The sequence below is a fragment of the Athalia rosae genome, chromosome 1, assembly GCF_917208135.1.
Source record: "Athalia rosae chromosome 1, iyAthRosa1.1, whole genome shotgun sequence".
Lineage (NCBI taxonomy): Eukaryota > Metazoa > Arthropoda > Insecta > Hymenoptera > Athaliidae > Athalia > Athalia rosae.
The window spans coordinates 24,640,136-24,660,182 of NC_064026.1; the positions used below are offsets into that span (position 1 = coordinate 24,640,136).

Consider the following 20,047-nt stretch of genomic DNA (forward strand, 5'->3'; position numbering starts at 1 on the left):
CGGCGTGAGTTGCGAGTGATGTCTGAATACGTATACACCTCACATTTACATGCATTCATACACGTACACACCAAAGAACGTGGGTATGTGTAACTCGTCGTCGAACTCGACGAACTCAACACTCCAGAGATTACGTCACTCCCAGGGAATCCCCTCGACACGAGACCGAGAGTCGTTGAGCACGAAAAGGTGGGTGGTACAGCGAATGTATACATATATCTATACGTAAACGTGTGTAACGTTACGGACGTACGTACGCACGTATATACATATATACATATAGAGGACCGGGACACCTTGTACGCGACATGGAAAAGACGGGGAGGGGAATTCTCTCACTCGCAAGTGGTGGTCGGTCGCGTGCAGAAGTGAAGCGCTGCTGTAAACCGCATAGAAATTAGAAGCGAATTAGAAACAGAGAAGGGGGAAAAAATTCACGTGTTGGCACTGGTATATAGATATACCGCCGTGCATCCGTTTGATTATCAACCTTTTTTTGCTTTTTTTGCTCCCTTTGATCCGAAACATATACGAATCTGTATATGTATGTATAATGACGGCGAATCGGATGAAAATGAACTCGATAGGTACGTACAACGGTTATAATTTATTTTTTTTTATAATTCATATAATAATGATTAAATGGAATGGCTGGACGTACGTATGAGCGTATGTTAATTTATAGAGATATGTACTTATATGTGTGCGTAATATAAGCTATAAAGTTGTACCCAGGTGCACATTACGAAGCGAACCTGTAATCTATATTATAAAGCTATAGCACGGTCTAATTAAATACTAAAGTTGGAAATTTGTTCCCGGTGTGTGTTAGAAGCGGCGATGTGTGATGCGATTAAATAGATATATGTATATACCCTACATTCGTACGTGTATGCGTTTTCTTCAAGTTTGTATATTATACGATATGGGAAGTTGCCGTGCGCAGCCCGGGCAACCCGACAATTTGCATAAATAGTTCGGTACATGAGGACGGAACTTTTACAACCTATATAATGTCCGTATAAAAATGGATAGGTATATGCACACTCGCTTACAATATACACACAAACAAATACGCATGTAACAAAGTATACGTGTACCGTGGTTAGATAATGATGAGTAATAATTATAAGGACAGATATCGGCGCCCGACGGTAGATTAATATTGCCATGAATTATTATTATAAGGTTACACGAGTGCGCCCCGTTCGAAATTTTTATATTGCATACATACATATAGATACGTTCGTCTCCCATCTCCTTGTTCTCTCCAATTTTGTTTTTCCATTAATTCATTTTTTCTTTATCGTACAATCCGAACATAGGATGTTATGCATAACAGATGAGGTTGGGAAAAAAATTATTAAAAACACAACCGGTATTTTAATTCCGAAATTTAAATCACGTGGATATCTGGACTGATTTCAATCTAAATTATTATAATCGTACGATATAATCTATATAATGTATGTTATACATGATTTAATGATACATACAGAGTCAGATTATCATTACGGTTATAATTTTTCGAAATAATTATGTCGACGCGATTCATCGATGTTTAATTATAACGACGTCGGGGCGACCCGCGCGCCCGAGGCCATGAAACGATTTCGATCAGTTTCTCGTCTTCATCCTTTAGCTCCTTGTTCAGTTTTCGTGCAAAAAATAGCTCGTCAAACTGTAAGACGGTAACTTGTAAGCTTGTTCGCAAATTTCATCGGAATAAAAAGATATTCAATATTTTTTCGAGGAGTACACGTATTCATCGTACGCAGAGGTTATCATACATTTGTTCTGAGCGTATATATTTTAATTTTTATTCGGGCGTGTATGGACGAAAACAGAAAATGGTTTATCAAATACCACACATACAGGTACATCAAGAACGTAGATACACGTATGATACGTGAGTATATAACACGTTATTTAGTACTACAATATCGCACTTTGTACACACCTTTATACATATCTACGTACACGTATAACAGATATGTATGTACTGGAGTCCGGAAGCGCGTCACGGAACGATGCACAGATAGTGAAATTCTAGTTCTGTATGATAATTTTATGCAAATTTTATTCAGTGAATATGAAGAAAAACAAAACCACATTTACCATTGGTATATATACGTACATGGGAAACGGAACATGAAAATAACACAGAAGGAAATGAGAGAATTAATGTTAGGATGAACGAAGAAAAACGTAGGAGAGAAAAAAATGAATGAATAAACAAGCGAACGAGTCGAATGGGAGTGCAAATTTGAAATGGAGATGAAAATTAATTCTGCTCTCTTCGTACGTAGGGACCTACATAATCGGTATGTAAAAGGGAATTAGTTTCTAATAAGCGGTAACAATTATATGCAATAATTATTATGTTACATGCATTTACCGTACAGCTGGCAACTGGTCAAGATTTCGAGCCAGCGACTGGCTATAGATATATACGTGTAGATACGGAGAAGAGGATTCAAAAGAGACAGCGAGAGAAAGAAAGAGAGACAGAGGGAGAGAGAGAGAGAGACAGAGAGAGACAGAGAGAGAGAGAGAGAGAGAGAGAGAGAGAGAGAGAGAGAGAGAGAGAGAGAGAGAGAGAGAGAGAGAGAGAGAGAGAGAGAGAGAGAGAGAGAGAGAGAGAGAGAGAGAGAGAGAGAGAGAGAGTCGATGGCTTTCTAATAGCTAATTAATGAAACGTCAAGATTTCTCGACTTCTCAAACGATCCGGTAGACACATTTCTACACGGTATATAGACGGAGGTGTACCACACACGAGTATAATCAAACGTATTCGATACGCTGTATAAGAATTACCGCGTAATCGATGCCAAGATTAATGTCTGCAAAAATTAACCATGTAGAAAAAATGATAGAAATGACGAGCCATTGCTGTTCAACGCAATTCTCTTGTTAACCAGTTTGTTCTATTTCGACACATGAACGTCTTAACGTCGATTAATGTGTTCGGAGTAAAACAAGAAGAAGAAAAAATACCTACATTTCATATATACTTTGTTTATTTTTCACGAAGATACCAACTTCGCAACGTTACACACATACCCATACATACAAGTATACCATATAAATGCACGGAAGTGATTTTTTATGATATACAAATTACAGTAATTGACCGTCTGTAATACAATGATGTAGACTGTCGAGAAAATAAAACAAAAATAAATAAATAATAATATGAATTTAATAATTTATTCCTGAGAAACTCGTTCGCGCGCAACTCGTAACGCCCTCTAATAAAACAATGAAACTTAGAGACTGAAAATATAAATTACCGCGGTATAACATTCATAGTGTTATAGGAAAGAAAGTGGCGAAGAAAAGAATAATTGAAAAGCGAAAATCACTAGAACTCTTCCTCGTTTGAAAAGAATAATGAAAAATGAAAAAGAAAAAAAAATTAATTTTTAGAAAAAACAATAAGAGTGAAACAATTTCTGGCTGCAACAGCAGAGTCCGTTTGCAACGCCGTTACGAAGCAGACCGGGTTTATTATAATACCGTTATAATCTGACGTGCGTCGTTGAGTTAGAGATATACATCGACACAATATATACTCATACGAGTGTAATGTCTGTATATAATACACTTTAGCATTAGATGGAATTATAATTAACCTATCCGCTAGCGAGTCTCTGCGAGGGTATAATTGTGAAGATTACGCGCGACGGTTCACATCTCATAGACTAATACATACGTATAATAATAATTATATCCGTGTGTGTTTGTGTATCTGTCGCGTACATTCGTAAGTCCTACGTATCTACCTTATACAATTTCAAATGATATTCGAACATACCTAGGGAATTAATTAGGACGAAAGACCGACGAGCGTGTTCGTACACGTCGATGATATTTAGTCAAAAAAAACTTGCGACGATAAAAAAAAAGAGATAATGAAAACGCATTTGTTTCATCTTTTTTTTCACCTCAATCCTCGTATCACACGTTACGTACTGTACGTAGAGAGATCATTGTCCAGGATCAACAAGTGCGCCCTCCACCCCCTTCGTGATTCCGCCGGCCGACGGTCCTGTATATAGTCAATGACGTGTACAGCGTACGGTGAGACCCACTTATACGTAAACGCATAACCCGGACGGAGCAAAAACGAGCCGAAAGGCTGTCGCAGGGTTGGGACTCTGGGGGTGAAAGTTAACGTCGTGCGGTGCGTTTTGTCGCGTCATTAAACCCGGTGAAAAACTTTGATCGAAACTTTTCGAACTACACGTACTACGCGCTTTTTCCTCCCGGAATTTTGATCCGAAGGGAACGACGTTCGGCGGATTTTCAAATTACAGCGAACCTTGAAAAATTGTTCAACGCGCGAATCAGATAATTGACGAGCGGAGTTAATCCCACAACGGTCCACACGCAACGCAGGCGATAATACCGGAGCGGTGCTGCCAAACACCGACTACCGGAACCCCGGACACAATTCCGGCGTTTTGCGGTTTCACGCTGTAGTATTCACACGTACGCGTGTGTGCAAGCGCGCGCCTGTACCGACTATTCGGCACATAATTGATAGAGTAGACATACTACACGCGCACCACGACATTGTACGCAAGGTACGTATTTACATACGTGTTTGCGGTGGAATCGTTTCTGGTGAAAATCCGGCGCACATCGCTTACAGCGAACAGAGAAAGTCGGGAAGCGATACGGGGGTTGGGTGTAGCGGTCATCGAGAGCAACAAGTATCATGATTCGGCGGCGGCTCTGTGCGTGCACACGTACGAGTGCGGTACACACGTATAGGTTCTCCGTAACACCGAGGTAGGCGAGAATCGACAGCGAAGTGTGCCGCAGGAGTGTGAAAACGAGCGCGAGGGTCGCGGCTCGTGTATATCGAAAGTGGAGGGATTGCGATTTTCAACGTTCGACCGGGTTATACCTGTATAGATGAGCGAATAACAAATTCCGCAAACTATTTGGTACACGCGACCTCAAAAGTAGGGGTGATCGTCCAGTCGAAAGCTTATAGTTTCGTCCATCTATATCGACGCCCGCCTTGTAAGGGCGTGTTGAAAATGAATATATTATACGTTCCCGCGGATACGTAGCGATTCGTTTTTTTTTTTTTTTTTTTTTTCCACAACTTTTACGCATCCGAATGTTTTCCGAACTTTTTTGTCTCCAAAATTTTTCATCACTTTCGGTCAGAGCGGCGCAGTTTTTAGAGTGAAAAAGGTGAGATTTTCACCGTGGAAAATTTACGGATTACATCCATCCCCTGAGCGCTTTATACATATATGTACACGTATACTTGTATGTGTGCATGTATGTACGTACGTACATATAACTACTCTTTTCGCTGAGAAATAGTTTGACAAAGTTTAATGCAGGGCCGACAAAGTTTGAAACTTTCGACGATATATCACCGTAAAGTATATCTACTACATTATGTGGTTCGAAAAGATATATGTACGCAGAGTTTCCAAGTCAGGCTCTTATATACGTCTCGCGCAATCTCTATACTATATGGGGGTGTATGTATGCGTTGTGTGTGTGTTGGTATATAACCTTATGTATCGTGTACATATGTGTACATATATATATATATATATATATATATATATATATATATATATATATACCTTATTCATTCCGCACACATCATGCCTTCCCTGAAGCTCTGCAAAGATGAGGTGAAGATATTAATATTTTAAAGCCCCAGGGTTTGACCGACTCGTTTTTCTTTCATAATTCTTCTTTGTTTTTTTTAATCACCTTCTTTATTTTTATCATGTCCTTGTAAAGAATCTTTTGAAAATTTTCTTCACGAATAACGTTATACCGTGGACCGCCGTAGATAAGTAATTAAATCCAACTCGCTATTAAGTTTGCATAGAAACCCTATGTCAGAAACTGATTTTCAAACTATGTACACAAGTATGCAGATTTATACATAAATTATTAGAATACTTGAAACAAGATATTGGTTTTGTGATTACCCGCTCTGAAATTAGTTTCAAAAGTTTACAATTCTGAGAAATCGTCCCCCATCCTCTACATATACCGTATTATATGAATTATATGTACCTATCTGTATCGATATGCAGCAGGTACCCAGCTTTTTCCTTCATTCAATCTCCGGATTTACGAAAACGCAGAATATATAGATGATATGTACGTACGTGAGGATATTCGACAATATGTTGGGTTAAAAAAACTTTGTTCAATTCTTTTTTGAAAATAAAAAAAATTTCTATACAAGAAATAGATTCGGCCCTGTATTTGTAATCTCTTTATTCAACTGCGCGATAATTTATCGACATTGCACAATCTTGACCAAAAGTAAAAATTTCCAAAAGCTACGATCCAAAAATGTCCAATTTTGACCACAATATCGAAAATAATCCAAGGGGCGACGAAATTTTTAGGTCGCTCAAAGCTAGAAATTTGATTTACAATCCTCATTCGAATTGCCACTCCTCAATATTCAAATATATGTCGGGGTTCATTAACCTACTGCTTCAGACCCACCTTGCAGGATGATTTGTTTTTCAAATTTTCCAACTACCACGTTCAGAATTCTACGTCAGATAATTAAATTTGCAAATTATAATTTTCATTTACTCGAGACATCAACGGTAACGTCTTTAACTATTCTTCGATAATAATATTTCCGCTCTCGTTACAATCTGTCATCTAAAATGCGTGCCGACATGTTTGAAAAATTGAATATCGACGAACCCTCAGTCAATCAGCAATCGAATAAAATGTCATCACCGTTCAGCGAAATGCAACAGAAATTTGGCTTATTGTTAGATGAAAGCTCGCCTCCGATTTATACACAACGAAAGTGATTCCATGTTTTCTCTAATATTATTAATATGGGAGCTATTCGATGAAACGAAAATTCCCCTTCGCTAACGAGCTCCCGTCGCAGTGAAGTTACCCCACGGTTCTTTTGACGGTACTCGGCGCGAGACTCTACACCGAGTCTCTCGATGGGTCACATTTTAAAAACTGCGTTAATTTATGTGAGATAACGATACGACCGGTGAGATAACGATGATAGTTCTTAATATACTATCACTGTTATTATCATCGTAATTATCATTGTCGTTATCATTACCGACGATTCGACGTTCCAGCGATGCCGCTTGCAGTTCCATAATCGTAAGTTGCTTCCAACGAAACAATACAAGTTTTCTCTTTGGTATAAATTGAATCGCTTTATGCACAGCAGATATGCATATCGCACGGTTACCGAGACGTATATGCCGGAAAAAGACGAACGTATATCGATAGACGTAGACTGCTCGTGAGACAAGAAACGACTTGACCTATATCGTGTAAACGTCTCTTCTTCAATTGCGTAACCATCTTCTTTTATTTTTTCGTAACGAACCGACTTTTTCCTTCACAAAGTTAATTATTCTGGGTTTTTTTTTTTTAAACAAACATAGAAGATTTTAAAAAGTATTGAAAATATTCAATCCCCCAGCTCTTTTCTTCTTTTTTGTGCTTCACTAATGACGATTGATCTAATTCGATGCGAATTAAATTATGATAATACGACGTTGACCCGCTGCGGTTGTAAAAAATCTCACGAAGTTTGTATCAAAAAATACATGCACACACACACACACACACACACACAGGCGTACCACCGGTTGTCGCAATCTGAGAGCGTCTAAATCACGCCAGTCGTATAACAGTGACAGATGCTATATCATAAATATTCTCTCGTGCAAACTAATTGGACTTTCTTGTTAAACAGTTGCAACGTATACGTACTAACACACAGATACACTGCACACGTACAGATGATATATACCACGTATACCGTATGTGTATACATATATACGAATGTCTCCATACATTTGATACATACGTACAATGCGTGAGTACGTATAAAACCTTGTTCTGTGCGCGGTAAGCACTCGAGAGATCCGCAGGTTTTACGTAATCTGGGTTAATATCAATCCGGAATGTTGTACGACTTTAAACATATCGTGAGAATTTATCAGATTCTCGTTTTTTTATTTTTATTTTTTTTTTCTTTTTGTTTTGGTTTCGGTCAGTTTTTTCCAAACTTTGTTTTTTCTTTCTAACGATATACTTGCGCGTCTGGGATACGACTTCATCGCATTTCTGCGAATACGTGCATGGTGTTCGAACGAAACTCGTTTTTCCGGATACCTGCGTAGTAATTCGTGCCGGATAATCTCGTCCGTTTTTCTTAAAACTTTAGGTAATTCATTCGCCATATTCGTAGCCGAATGATTCACGAAATGAATAGTTATGAAAAATGGAAAACTGGAGATTCGCATCTTCGTTAAATTTTGTATACTCCTTGCGACGAATGTAATATCATTACCGAAGTACCTATCGGTAAAATTCATCTTGCGAAAAGTGAGGTTAAACATTCACACGTTAACGCTGAAGCAGTTCTAGGTAAATAATTGCAAAGTTTTTCATATTTCGTTAGTGCGGGATACAAATAATATTACATTATTTATATGACAATTGAAATCGGTCCAGCAATAGGAAACACTGCAAGAAAAACACTTGCAGTCATAGTTCAGCAGAAGGACGAAAACTTCTCATCGATAAAATAGACAAGAATCAAAAACAATATCGTGAGAAAGAGATGTTTTTGCATTCAGATAAAAAAATTGTGTTACTGAGAATTTGAAAAAAAAAAAAAAATTTTACAATGCCATATACGATGGTGATTAGAAACAATTTTCTGCAATCGATAGAAAACGATCAATAAGATATGAAATAACGTGAAATTGATGTTGTATCTCCACCTTAAATAACATCGAGTTAATTCATATTTTCTTTTTATAAATTTTCAATTTCCTTGATAGACTTCAAGAATTATATGAAGATTTTTAGCCTTACTGTACAAATTCCAAGACTGTTAGGTAATTCGAAAAATTACGATGACAGTAATGATGTTTCTCCACGAGATACCAGAGACTCTGATTTAGCGGTATTATAGGATTTTCAAGTGGAAAAGTTTTAAATTTCATAATGAATCAAGCGCCAAGGCTATGGCAGCAAATGTTGGTCTCGAATTGGTAAAAACCGCAGTGAGATTTCGAAGAAAGCCAGACTCACAATCAGAGTAGGCGTTTCGGTCGGTGATGAAGACAGTCGAACAACAACAGTTGTTCGTAATGGATCCGAAGCCCATATTTATAAGTGACACTAATCACTTGTACAAGCATTTTAACGAGTCATTGATACCTCCTCATATCAAAAGACGTTTCGGATATGCAATGGAGACGCAACTGTTCTCGCAAATGGTCTTCGATGCTCCTCGATTGCGAACCTTGAATATTTCGATAAAGAGAGAAAAAAGAAAATTCAGACAATATAATGAATAAATAATGGATACGATGTTGATTATTACGAAAGTATAATAAAGTGAAAATTATTTATGAAATTAAAATGAAGTAATATATACAGGTATGTACGTTTAAACGTGATTGAATATACGTACGGTACATTTATGGTCGAAAGTTGAAGGAGAATACGTCCATTCATCGACCGTGTATAACACATATATTTATAAACATATGCATGCACTGTTCGAATAGTAATGAAGTTAGAAATGACGTAAACTACTGTGGCACCGTTTCAATTTTATTGTATTCCAAATAACGTTATGAGCAGCATTTACAACTTTGAAATACGTACCAGTCGATCGTATGACTGACTGTTGCTAACAGATTTCGTGTACAACGATCAGAAAATATTGAAAGATCAGAAAAGAATCAGCATATCCTCCACTAACCATTGTATCCATTTTTCAAAATCAAGCACGGGTCAGGGATATAGAGGATCCGTCCCGATTTCGCGATTAACAAATTTATCGCCCTCGCGCGCTCAACCGCAACGGAAATTGTTGAAGAAAAAAACGTAAAAACTCTATCCAGGTTGAAAAATGAACGAAATAGCGAAGGGAAAAGAAAACATGAAAAAAGCGCGCTGAGTAGAAATAAATTTTGCGGACAAAAAAGAGAGGGGAAGAAAGGTAGAAAAAAGAAGGGAATAATAAGTTTTCTCACTGGGCTGCAGGTATCTGCTAAAAGTTGTAGGTGGGTAACTTCCTGCACCCTTCGCCATGCCTTTTTTCTCTCCTCTTCTCCTTTGGCCTCTCAGTCGGTCCTCCTGAGTTTTACGCGGCTCCTTCTCTCTTCTCTCGCCCGTTTATCACGGGCAAAAGTTGAAATGAATTTCGAGATTTAATCATAATAAAAACTTTTCGGAAAGTAATATATATCCAGGACTTTTCTCCTACACTCTTTATTGTCCTACGCATCTATACATATAATATATACATATATACGCGTGTATGTACACACAGGATATCTACTATCACATTTTTCTTTTCGTGCGGTGGAATAAAATCCCCACCCACGCACCAGATTCATTATTCTCCCTCTCCCTCTCCCTCTCCTTCTCCCTCTCCTTCTCCCTCCCCCTCCCCCTTTCACCCCTTCCATCCCGACAAAGGGCAATTTTGTTTCTTTTGTCCGTTCGTTCTTTTCGTTGCGCCCCTGATAGAAATTGAACGGACGAGCGTAAAAGAGAAATGAAAATGAAAGATTGTTTTTGGAAAAGCAAATAAAGGTAGAGTATTTTTCATAAGAGTGATTAATAAATGTTCTTATCAAAAAATACCTTCTATCTTTACTCCGATGTACACATGCGCGCGCGTATATATATATATATATATATGTATACGTAAACGGTATTGCAATATGAGAGTGTTACCGATGCACTTGTAGATGAAAGATAATACGAGCGAACTGCGGAGAGGGGCGTGGGTGTTTCACGTCGTGGCTGTTGCCTGTGAGGTGCAGGCACATGTACATGACTATATTTTATGTGTGGATACATAGGTGTATATAGTGTACGCGGAGTAACATAGGTATATAACACCGTATACACGATGGGTGAATCTCGTTATTTATTGCCATCCACTGTTATCTTTATCTGTTCCGAACTGATTTATCTGTCAGCTACATATATGCCTAATTCATACATACAAGCCACCTATACGTGGCCTATAGGTATCCGTATACCGATGTAGGTATACCCCACCGATTGATCTACTTGTTTCAAGAGCATAAATTTTACGGATTTACATTTTTTTCAATTGAAATCGCGACGAACTTCCTATTCCGTATTTTTCAGTATTCGTTCGTTCGCGGTATTCGTATTCGTATATCACGAAGCTGTCACAATCTCTCTCTCTCTCTCTCTTCCTCTCTCCTCTTTTTGGTCCACTCGTACGTGAATTTTTATAGCGATTCAAATTCTATAAGCGGCATACACGTGATTGATTTTTTTAAACGAGATAAAAAAAAAAACGAAATATACTATCACAGAGTTTTTGGATGACTTCCTTCTCACTTCTGTTACGAAATGAATATAATGAAAATGCGAGCTGAAATTTTTCTAGCTCACCCTTTTATACGTAATACAAATGACAACTACTACGCCATGTTTGCATTTTTTCAATAAATCGTTATAGGAGTCACAAGAATTCAAATTTTCATTCCGAAATACACGTGGATAATTTTCCATTTAAAACACTCGTCGTACGATGGGTCAGGTTAATATTACGTCATTTCAAAAGTTCAAATTTGGTAGGGTTTTTTTTCTGTATCTGTAAGGGTTTGATGGGCGCACAGATTAAAATTCTAAAACGACCCTCGTAAGGATCACCCCCGTTGGTGTACGTATGTATGTAGATGTATGTACGCTCGTTAGATAATTCGCACCTGCACTAGATATCATCTAATTATTATTAGCGTTACTAATATACACCCACCTATATGTATACATATACCTTTCAATCTGATTTTATTCATGTGCCTGAATAGGTAGGATATTCCATTTTTTTTTTTTTTTGCTTTGTTTCCAAGAGCTCAAGATTTTATTTTGTTTCAAGATGTAACAAAAGACCGAATAAAACCTACTCGTATTTATACGAAAGCTGCATAGAGAGCGGTATAAATACATACGTGTACACACACTACGCATACGTCTCCAAGAGTGGAGTGCGCGATGTACAGAAAAATAAAGAAATGAAGAAAGAGATGTAGAAGGGTGGGTGAAGGTGTACGTGTACATTATACGGGCGCTAGAGCTGCATCTCATCGTCATGGACAAAAAGAGTCGCGAAGGGAGAATGGGGGGCGAGGAGGGGGCGGGGATGGATGGAAGAAAAAAAGGAAAGGGGACAGCGGAAGTAAACCTAAAGAAATGCATTAGGGAGGCAATATTACTAGGCGTCTACATCTCTTCTCGCATGCATATTATACACATGCAAGTTTTGTTCCAGGATCTGTGGATATTACATAATATGTATGTGTGTGTGTGTATATATATATATATCACGGGGGGATGGAAAGCTCGCGAAACAAACTCGTCTCGTATATAGATATCATTATATTCCTACGTCGCTCTCGTCCTTTTCCTCTTCCTGTTCCTGTTCTTGTTCTCATATAGGTATATACCGCCACCTCCGTGTGTACCTGCAGGTCGTCTAGCAGCTCGCTGCGTCCAATCGATATCGCAACGTTTTTATATTTTATATGCGCATATGCATGTATGACCGAGAAAAACGTGTGTATATCTATATATATATATATATATGTATACGTAAGTACATTCACATGCAGGCCCTACACTCAAGTTAATCACTGCCTACGGAAAGAAGCTCGATTTTCTCATTTCGCGTTCTCAAATTTTACCACGGTATTTGTTTGTTTAAAAAATTTGCAATTTTTTTGAATCGTTGCTCTCGATCAATGTTGCCGACAGCCGAATCGGTGGCCATCTCTTCGTGGAGACTGATCGGGGAGCGAAATAAATACATATATACGTGTTCTATGTAAGACGCGTGGATACGTATGTACAAATGTATCATGTATATGCACTTATGTGTACAAATGACGGTACACAAAACACATGGGCTTTGCTCAAAGCGTTTCGTCTCCACTGTACATATACTAAATACTAAATATATTGTATACCCACACGCATATACTTTGTTTGCTTCTTTACTTTTTTTGTTCGAATCGATGCTGCTAACGCTCAGGCTCTCGTGTCGCAGCACCTGCAGCTATAGACCTACTTACAGTTCCGCATTTGCATCAATCGACATTTGTGCGATGCATACGTTCGTATAGACATATGTATATATATATATATATATGTGTGTGTGTGTGTGATGTGTTCGTTTCATCGGTAAATTCACAATACATTTATACATGAAACGCAACGAGTTGCAGCGTGGCAATTCGATATCACCCTAACAATAAGTTTCTGCAATATTATGCGTGTGCCGTGGTTGGTTCAGAAACACGATACGTACGTGTTTCGGTTGGGATTCATTAGCTAAAACTGTTCGCTAAGAAATTCTTCCAACGATTACTTCCGACCCCGAAATGAAAAAATTTTTGGTGAGACGAATCTTCTGTATCACCCGTTATGTATTTTACTTATAGGTGTACACGTAGAGGCATGTATATTTCCCGCGTTGCGTCTTGTAATTATAAATAAAGAGATTATTTTGCGTTTCGTCTCGTCGGACAGGGGATTTCCGGCTGAGATAAGATCCGGTATCCTTTTTCGGAGGTGTAATTTCGCGTCCCATTCGTTCCTCTAGATTTAGAGCGTAATATCTATTCCGCGATGACGGGTAACCGCGGTCTCCTCCGCCATCGGGACTTTGATGTTATAAATATGACTCGAGAAGAAGAATTTCAATTTCAGGATGACGGTATGTGTACTACTCCACAGTGGTGCGATGCAGCTGCTCCGACACACAAAGAGAAAGAGAGAAAAGAGAAAAATTGTTGCCACTCGAAAGAGAAAGATGGAAGGGAAGATGCTCAAAAGCAAAAGATGGAATGCCACCGGCCATGGTGTAGAAATTCTGACTCGATGCCAACGTAATTAAATTACTTTTACCGTTGACGGCGGTGGATGAAACCAACTCTGTATCGCGTTGGCGAATCGGGATATACACGTGTATATAACGCGCTCTCAAAGTCTGAAGGGAAGAGTGAGAGAATAGAGAAAATTAGTGGGGGGGGGGGGGGGGGGGAGCTACTTTTAATTCTAATAATTAATTCCGATGCCAGGAAATTGCGAATTTCCTTCAAGAGAAACGAACCCGACGATAGGGGTTTATAAATATATTATACCCTCTCCTAGTGTGCGTACGCGTTGTAATTTCTTCTGTACGCTGCACGTATTCGTTCCCCGAGCAGCAACCGCTAATTCAAGATATATCGGCTTATAATACGACGGGGATAAATTGGCCATCAATATTGGCAAAGCGTAGGTATACGCTAGGTCTTCCAATAAACTTCAACGAAGCGCCCCCTCTTATCAAAAATGATCGAAAGAACGACGTGCGAATGGAGGGGAAAAAAAACAAAAAAACAAAAGAAAGAGAAAAATAAGCTCTCGAGTTTGACGAAAGATGATTTTTTCTACCGACCTTGTAGAGGAACTGATCGAACATCCGGCAGACATCTAGGTCGGTACTGAGCATGGAATATCCAGCCTCCATCGCGTCGCGTAGTCCTCTGGATGAGATGATCCTGTTGCGGAATCGCGATAGTTCCTCGGTGTAATAAATTCCCTTCTTCTGGCAAAAGCACACGCGGCAGTTCTATACTGTACCTTGGCGGACTACACAACAACAATAACAAAAACATCGACAACGGGGCTACGCACACTTGTAACGCGTCTACACGGATTTGTTGCTACTGCACTGAATAAAATGTCGTTCATTTTATCGAATCGCGGGTGCAACGAACGGTGGAGGAATTTTATTGTTGTTATTGTTATTATTATTGTTACTACCACACACCGTTGAAAGTTTAATTCGAAACACAAAAATTTTTCAAAAAACTATAGACAGTTTTCTCCGTGCGATTGGACAGTGGAAAATAGATTACAAACCAAACGACGATGACGGGTTTCGAAAACGTGGAAAATGAAACGCGAATTTCACACCGCTGCAAAACAGTTGAATTTTCAAGCAGAGAAATATGATGTCTAGTTGGTTCGAGTGTAACAGTTTTAATTTTTAATTAATTTTAATCAATGATTGGTTCACTTTATTTTCTATTACTTGTCACCCTCCGAAAACGTCTTCACTCCCCATATAGCAGTCAATGTCATCAATTATATCGAGTTTCAGTGAAACGTCGTAATAAAACTGCTTCCACTGGCCACTCAGATTATCAGCGTTTCGATCTAAAACATACTAATCACGTGCTTCGTTCGTCGAATAATCGAAACGTCGACGTGAATTGACGCGCAGTGATCGGATCCCGTTAGGAGCGACGGTTTCTCGGTAATTTAATTATTTAGTTATCGGTTATTTCGCTGTTCGCCGGTCACTAGATAGAGATGGGCAATGGAGCAAGGTCAGGATCGCGATTACGTATCCCGTGTCCCGTGTATCCCGTATATCCCGTTTCCGTAGTGATCCGTTTCGTCTGCGCGGTGCGTGCGTGCTGCCACGATAGTAGCCGACGGTGCAGTGCAGCGGCGGCGCCGGCGGGTGGTTGCTCGTCCTCGTACCTCCCCCCCCTTTCCACCCTCCTCAACAATCGGCTCCCTTCACTTCTTTTCCCTTCTCCACCTGACGCCACCTTCCCGCCGCTCTCTTACCTCTACTCACGCGGAGTTGCCGCTGTCGGCTCGGCGTTCGTCGTGCGCAGTAATACTCGCAATTTGTCCGTCCCGCGTCGATCTCCGCTACGGCATTAAATCGGGAAGAATTTGCGGCCAAAGCAGCCGTGAAAATTCTCGAAACTTGGCCCTTTGTCACATCCGGGGGGGGATCACAAGGGATAACGGAGAGATCCGATTCCCCACCGATGTTCCTTGAATTGAGACTATGACGTAATTTTCGATCGTCCGATGCGGTGCGCTCGTTCTCGCTATCGACTCGAATTCTTTTCACTCCCAGCCCGATCCTTACACTGCAGCTTCGGCTCGCGGGAATAGTAAGGGAGTTGCGATTCAATAAATTTTCGAGCGGATGAGATTCATTCATTTTCATAACGTCGTTTATTTACGCTTTCAGTTGTGCTGTCACGCATGACTTATGATTCGGCGATCCCATACGTTGGATCTCCGCTCCGCTGCAGCCTGTTTGGTCATTTTGATTTCTGCTAAATAAATTCATTTCAGAATGTCGGTGTGTTTTCGTTTCATGCAAAAATGTATCGTTTGCAAGCCACGGGATCAAATTCTGAATGATCCTTTTACTCACCGAATACAGATGATCCGTCGTCGCTTGGCGACAATACGGACCTGGGACTGGTTGATTTTAAAAAAGCGTCGGACCGTAATACTTTTCCTCCGTGACGGCGTACGGGGTCCGTATAATGGTATTATTTCCTAAGGATAATCTGCAGGAGTGGCGGTGGCGGTGGAGCACGTGGCCAGCACGTGGAGTTCGGTTCATTCATAGCTCGTGGTAGCGGTGGATAAAGCGCACAAGGGTATAGAGGAAGAGGAAGAGAAGGACGCGAGAAAGAGGAAGGAAGGAAGGAAGGAAGGAAGGAAGGAGAATTAAGGGGGACGGTCGTAGCCAGCCGACAGGAGGCCGGCTTTGCCCCGAGGAAATGGTGTCGGGCGACCGCGAGGTCAGGCGTGATATCTAAATTGGGCATCTCTCTCGCACTCGCAAATTCCTTTGGAAGTCTCCCTTCGCGGCTTTCAACGAGATTCACGCTCCCTGCGGATAGCGGAGAATAAAGTTAGTCCGTCCCACCTACTTCCGAAGCTCCGAGTTCCCCCGAGCGCTTCGAAATACAAGAGAATTACGGCCGAACGATTTTAAAAAATTCCAAAGCTCATTCTCTGTTCTCATTCAGCCGAGGTTACGCCTTGCGCTGGATGACATTGTACTCTAAAATCACAGAGGAGTGTCGCCAGATTTAACAGCGGGTTGAAACATCACTATAGACTGTAAAAGAGGAGCGTGCGGCGAAGCGCCGATGTGCCAAGAGAACGGGCGCGCAACGTACGTACCCACGATCCTTAGGGCGCGGTGGTGACTCGAGAACGTCGGGGGATTCGACTAGATTCTCGATAAAATTCCGGAATATACAGGCCTGACAAATTTCCACAGGTGGGTCACCCACCGAAAGCTCGCTCTTCCGCCGCACGACATCCCTCCGTGTCTGAAAACCGGAAAGAGTAAATCCCTCCTCGAAAATGTCGGAGGAGTTCTTAGCCGCGCCCTAACTATCGCAACGTTGGAGTGAAAATAGCGCGGACGGGGAATCCCCCGGCAATAGAATTCCGCGGCACAGTATAGTAGCGGGTACTATGAGGTCAGCCGACCGACCACCGCACGGACGACCCCCGAGCGTAGAACATTTCCGACCACTTGTGGCGGACACAATCCTTTGCTCGAATGTATCCGTGTAGTTTGGACGGATATTCCGAGGGAATAAAGATGCGAAAAGCTGACAATGGGATATAGGTTACCGACTTCCGGAGAATGGGCTTTCGTATACGTTTGTTTATCGAGCTATGAAATTCGTTCCGTCGTCATTTTTGGGAGGAATTTTTTCCACGTAATCAAAACTATTCCGCACCGGAGACGATGTGCCCTCGGGACCGTTTGGAGCGCTGATGGCTGGCGACGAAGCGAATCTTTGTTTATGCGTTTTTAACGCACTCTGGATTTTTTCCCGGAACCCGATAAGGGCTAATAAGCCTCAAGAATTCCTCTGACTTCATTTCGAACCTGCTGCAGTTCTGAAGATTCATAGCAGTTCTGAGTCTCCTGCACGCATGCAGAGCTTTTCTCCATATACCAATCGACTTCTCTTCAGAACGAGATGGGAACTTTCAAAATTAAATTTATCTCCATCAGATGCCGGAATCAGGATACAGCATACATATATCTGTACATATATCTGTATGTATACGAATGGGTATAAGACGTGGGAGTAGTTAGGTGGATAGCATATTCGATGCGTCTGGATGAAAGTGCAATAAAATTTCAATACCGGGGTTTTTTTTTTTTTTTCTTCTTTACGATTCGTTCGGTTATACAATGCGCAGAGAAATTCAATAACTCCGCGTTACCCGGGTTCGCCGGTTCATGATCATTTTTATGGAAAATGAATAAAATAAATAAAACAGGGAAGAGGACAGGGAAAAAGGATATCGTACGAACTGGATGGAATTTACATTTAAATTCAGAAATTCCATGGGAGCCACGTGCGATCCGCGCGATGAACCTTTGCTTCCCTCTCCTCTCCTCTTTATAAGGTATACGCCGCGAAGGTACACCCCGTGCGCTCTTATAGCCCTTGGAAACGCGGTCCATTGATTTCACGGGGGATGCTTCGTACCACTGAAATCGGGTAGATCGTAGGGTGGCAAAAGCTGCTTCACGCGGCGTGCGAGTAAAATGGAAGACTTTGAGGAAAATCCGCAAAGAGGTTAAAAATTTCCGAGTATATTTGAAACTCCGTGTACACCTATACCAGCCCACACCCTATTTGCCATCCCCATTTCTCTATGGTCCACTCTCCCCTTCCTTCTCCTATGTTCATCTTATTCTCTCTCTTCCTTCTTCTTCTCATTCATCTTCTTCTTCTTCTTCGTCTTCTCCTTTCATCCCTCGCAGGAGTCGGTCGCGCGCGCGCCTCTCTTACACCGTACGACGCGTACAATACAACATTCAAAATGGATTCCATAAGACGTCAGAATCGACTGTACGAGTATGAAGAAGAATATTCTCGCTAACGACACGTTGCAACGTACTTTTCCCCCCCGTTAGCAGATCAGAAAATGTCCGAGAGCGGTGTAATTTGGGGTGTAGGTTTTTTCGAAACCTCGCAACGTTTCGTCTCTATATGACGATCATCTCGTCTTCATCGTCGCGTATGATATTCCTGCGCATAGCTAGGTTATTATTTGTCTAATTCCATATCCCGCTAGCGAAGGATATACATAGACACTGAGATGTGTGTTATAAATAGATATATATGGTTAAAAGAAATTCCCGGTGCTCCGGTAAATCCGAATTAACAAAAGGCAATTTTCTAGTTACAGCAAAGCTGGCTAATGGGTTCAATTTTAAAGCTCATAAAAACCTACCTACCCCGGTCCCCCCCCCACCCCACCCCGCCAAACCTCGCGAGTTGCGCGCGCGTCTCTTGGGAATCAATATCCGCGAGTCGGTACTCTCCTTTCTCCCCCCGCGTTCCTTCTCCAGGACGACGCTACCCTCCGATAAACGTGATTTAGAGCAGGAGAAGTAGGGGAGGTTTTCCCCAACGTTCCCCCAGCCACCCTGAACCGGTTCCTAGTTCCCCCCCAGTCCCCACCCACTCCGCCGCAACTACAAAACATTCAATTTGAACGTCAAGTTAAAACGAAATGGATTTTCCACCCGGCGTACAGTCTAGCGGAATTTTTTTTTTCACCTCGCCTCCGTGCATCGTTGGTATCGTGTACGGTATACATATGTACGGTATACCTGTCCAATATGTTCCTGGTGTAGGATTTTGTCGTTATCCGGGTGATCAAACGGGCGAGAAACTATTCGGAGTTCGACAACGACCCCCGTTGAAGCGCTGGTCAAGGTTCAAAAATCCAACGAATAATATCCTGCGGGGCGGAGAAAATTCCTTCCCGAAATTCAACGTTATCGTGAGAGAAAGAAAGATCCCTGAGGGAGCACCGGGAACGGGAGATGTTTTCCCTTGAAAAATTCTCGTCTCGATAACCAAATTTGGTCTTACAATTTTTCATTCACCTTTCGATTCCTGATTGGAGCGGCGTTCGTTCCGGGGCCAATAATACGATACTTCAGTTTTCAAAAGCCCACGTCTCCGAGTACGACCAGGGCTTTCATAAGGTCTCGATACATTAATATGGTAGAGATGAAAATATGAAAAATGAAAAAGTACGAGAATAAGAATGAGAATCAAGCGCGACGGGGGGGGGGGGGGGGGGGCTGCAGGGGGTCGGACCCGGCGCGCGCGCTGTCGTT

General features: G+C 41.1%; 1 protein-coding gene across 3 annotated transcripts in view; it reads right to left on the reverse strand.

Moving 5' to 3' along the window:
- Window positions 1-15,564, reverse strand: part of LOC105690951 (TOX high mobility group box family member 3-like) — a 117,678-nt gene extending 102,114 nt beyond the window's left edge. For all 3 annotated transcript variants that reach the window (XM_025746915.2, XM_048653228.1, XM_048653249.1), the window contains exon 1: window positions 14,507-15,564. In XM_025746915.2, the coding sequence (XP_025602700.2) occupies window positions 14,507-14,578 (72 nt within the window). In that variant the 5' untranslated portion in view covers window positions 14,579-15,564. The remainder of the gene's footprint in view (window positions 1-14,506) is intronic.
- Window positions 15,565-20,047: the final 4,483 nt, after the last annotated feature.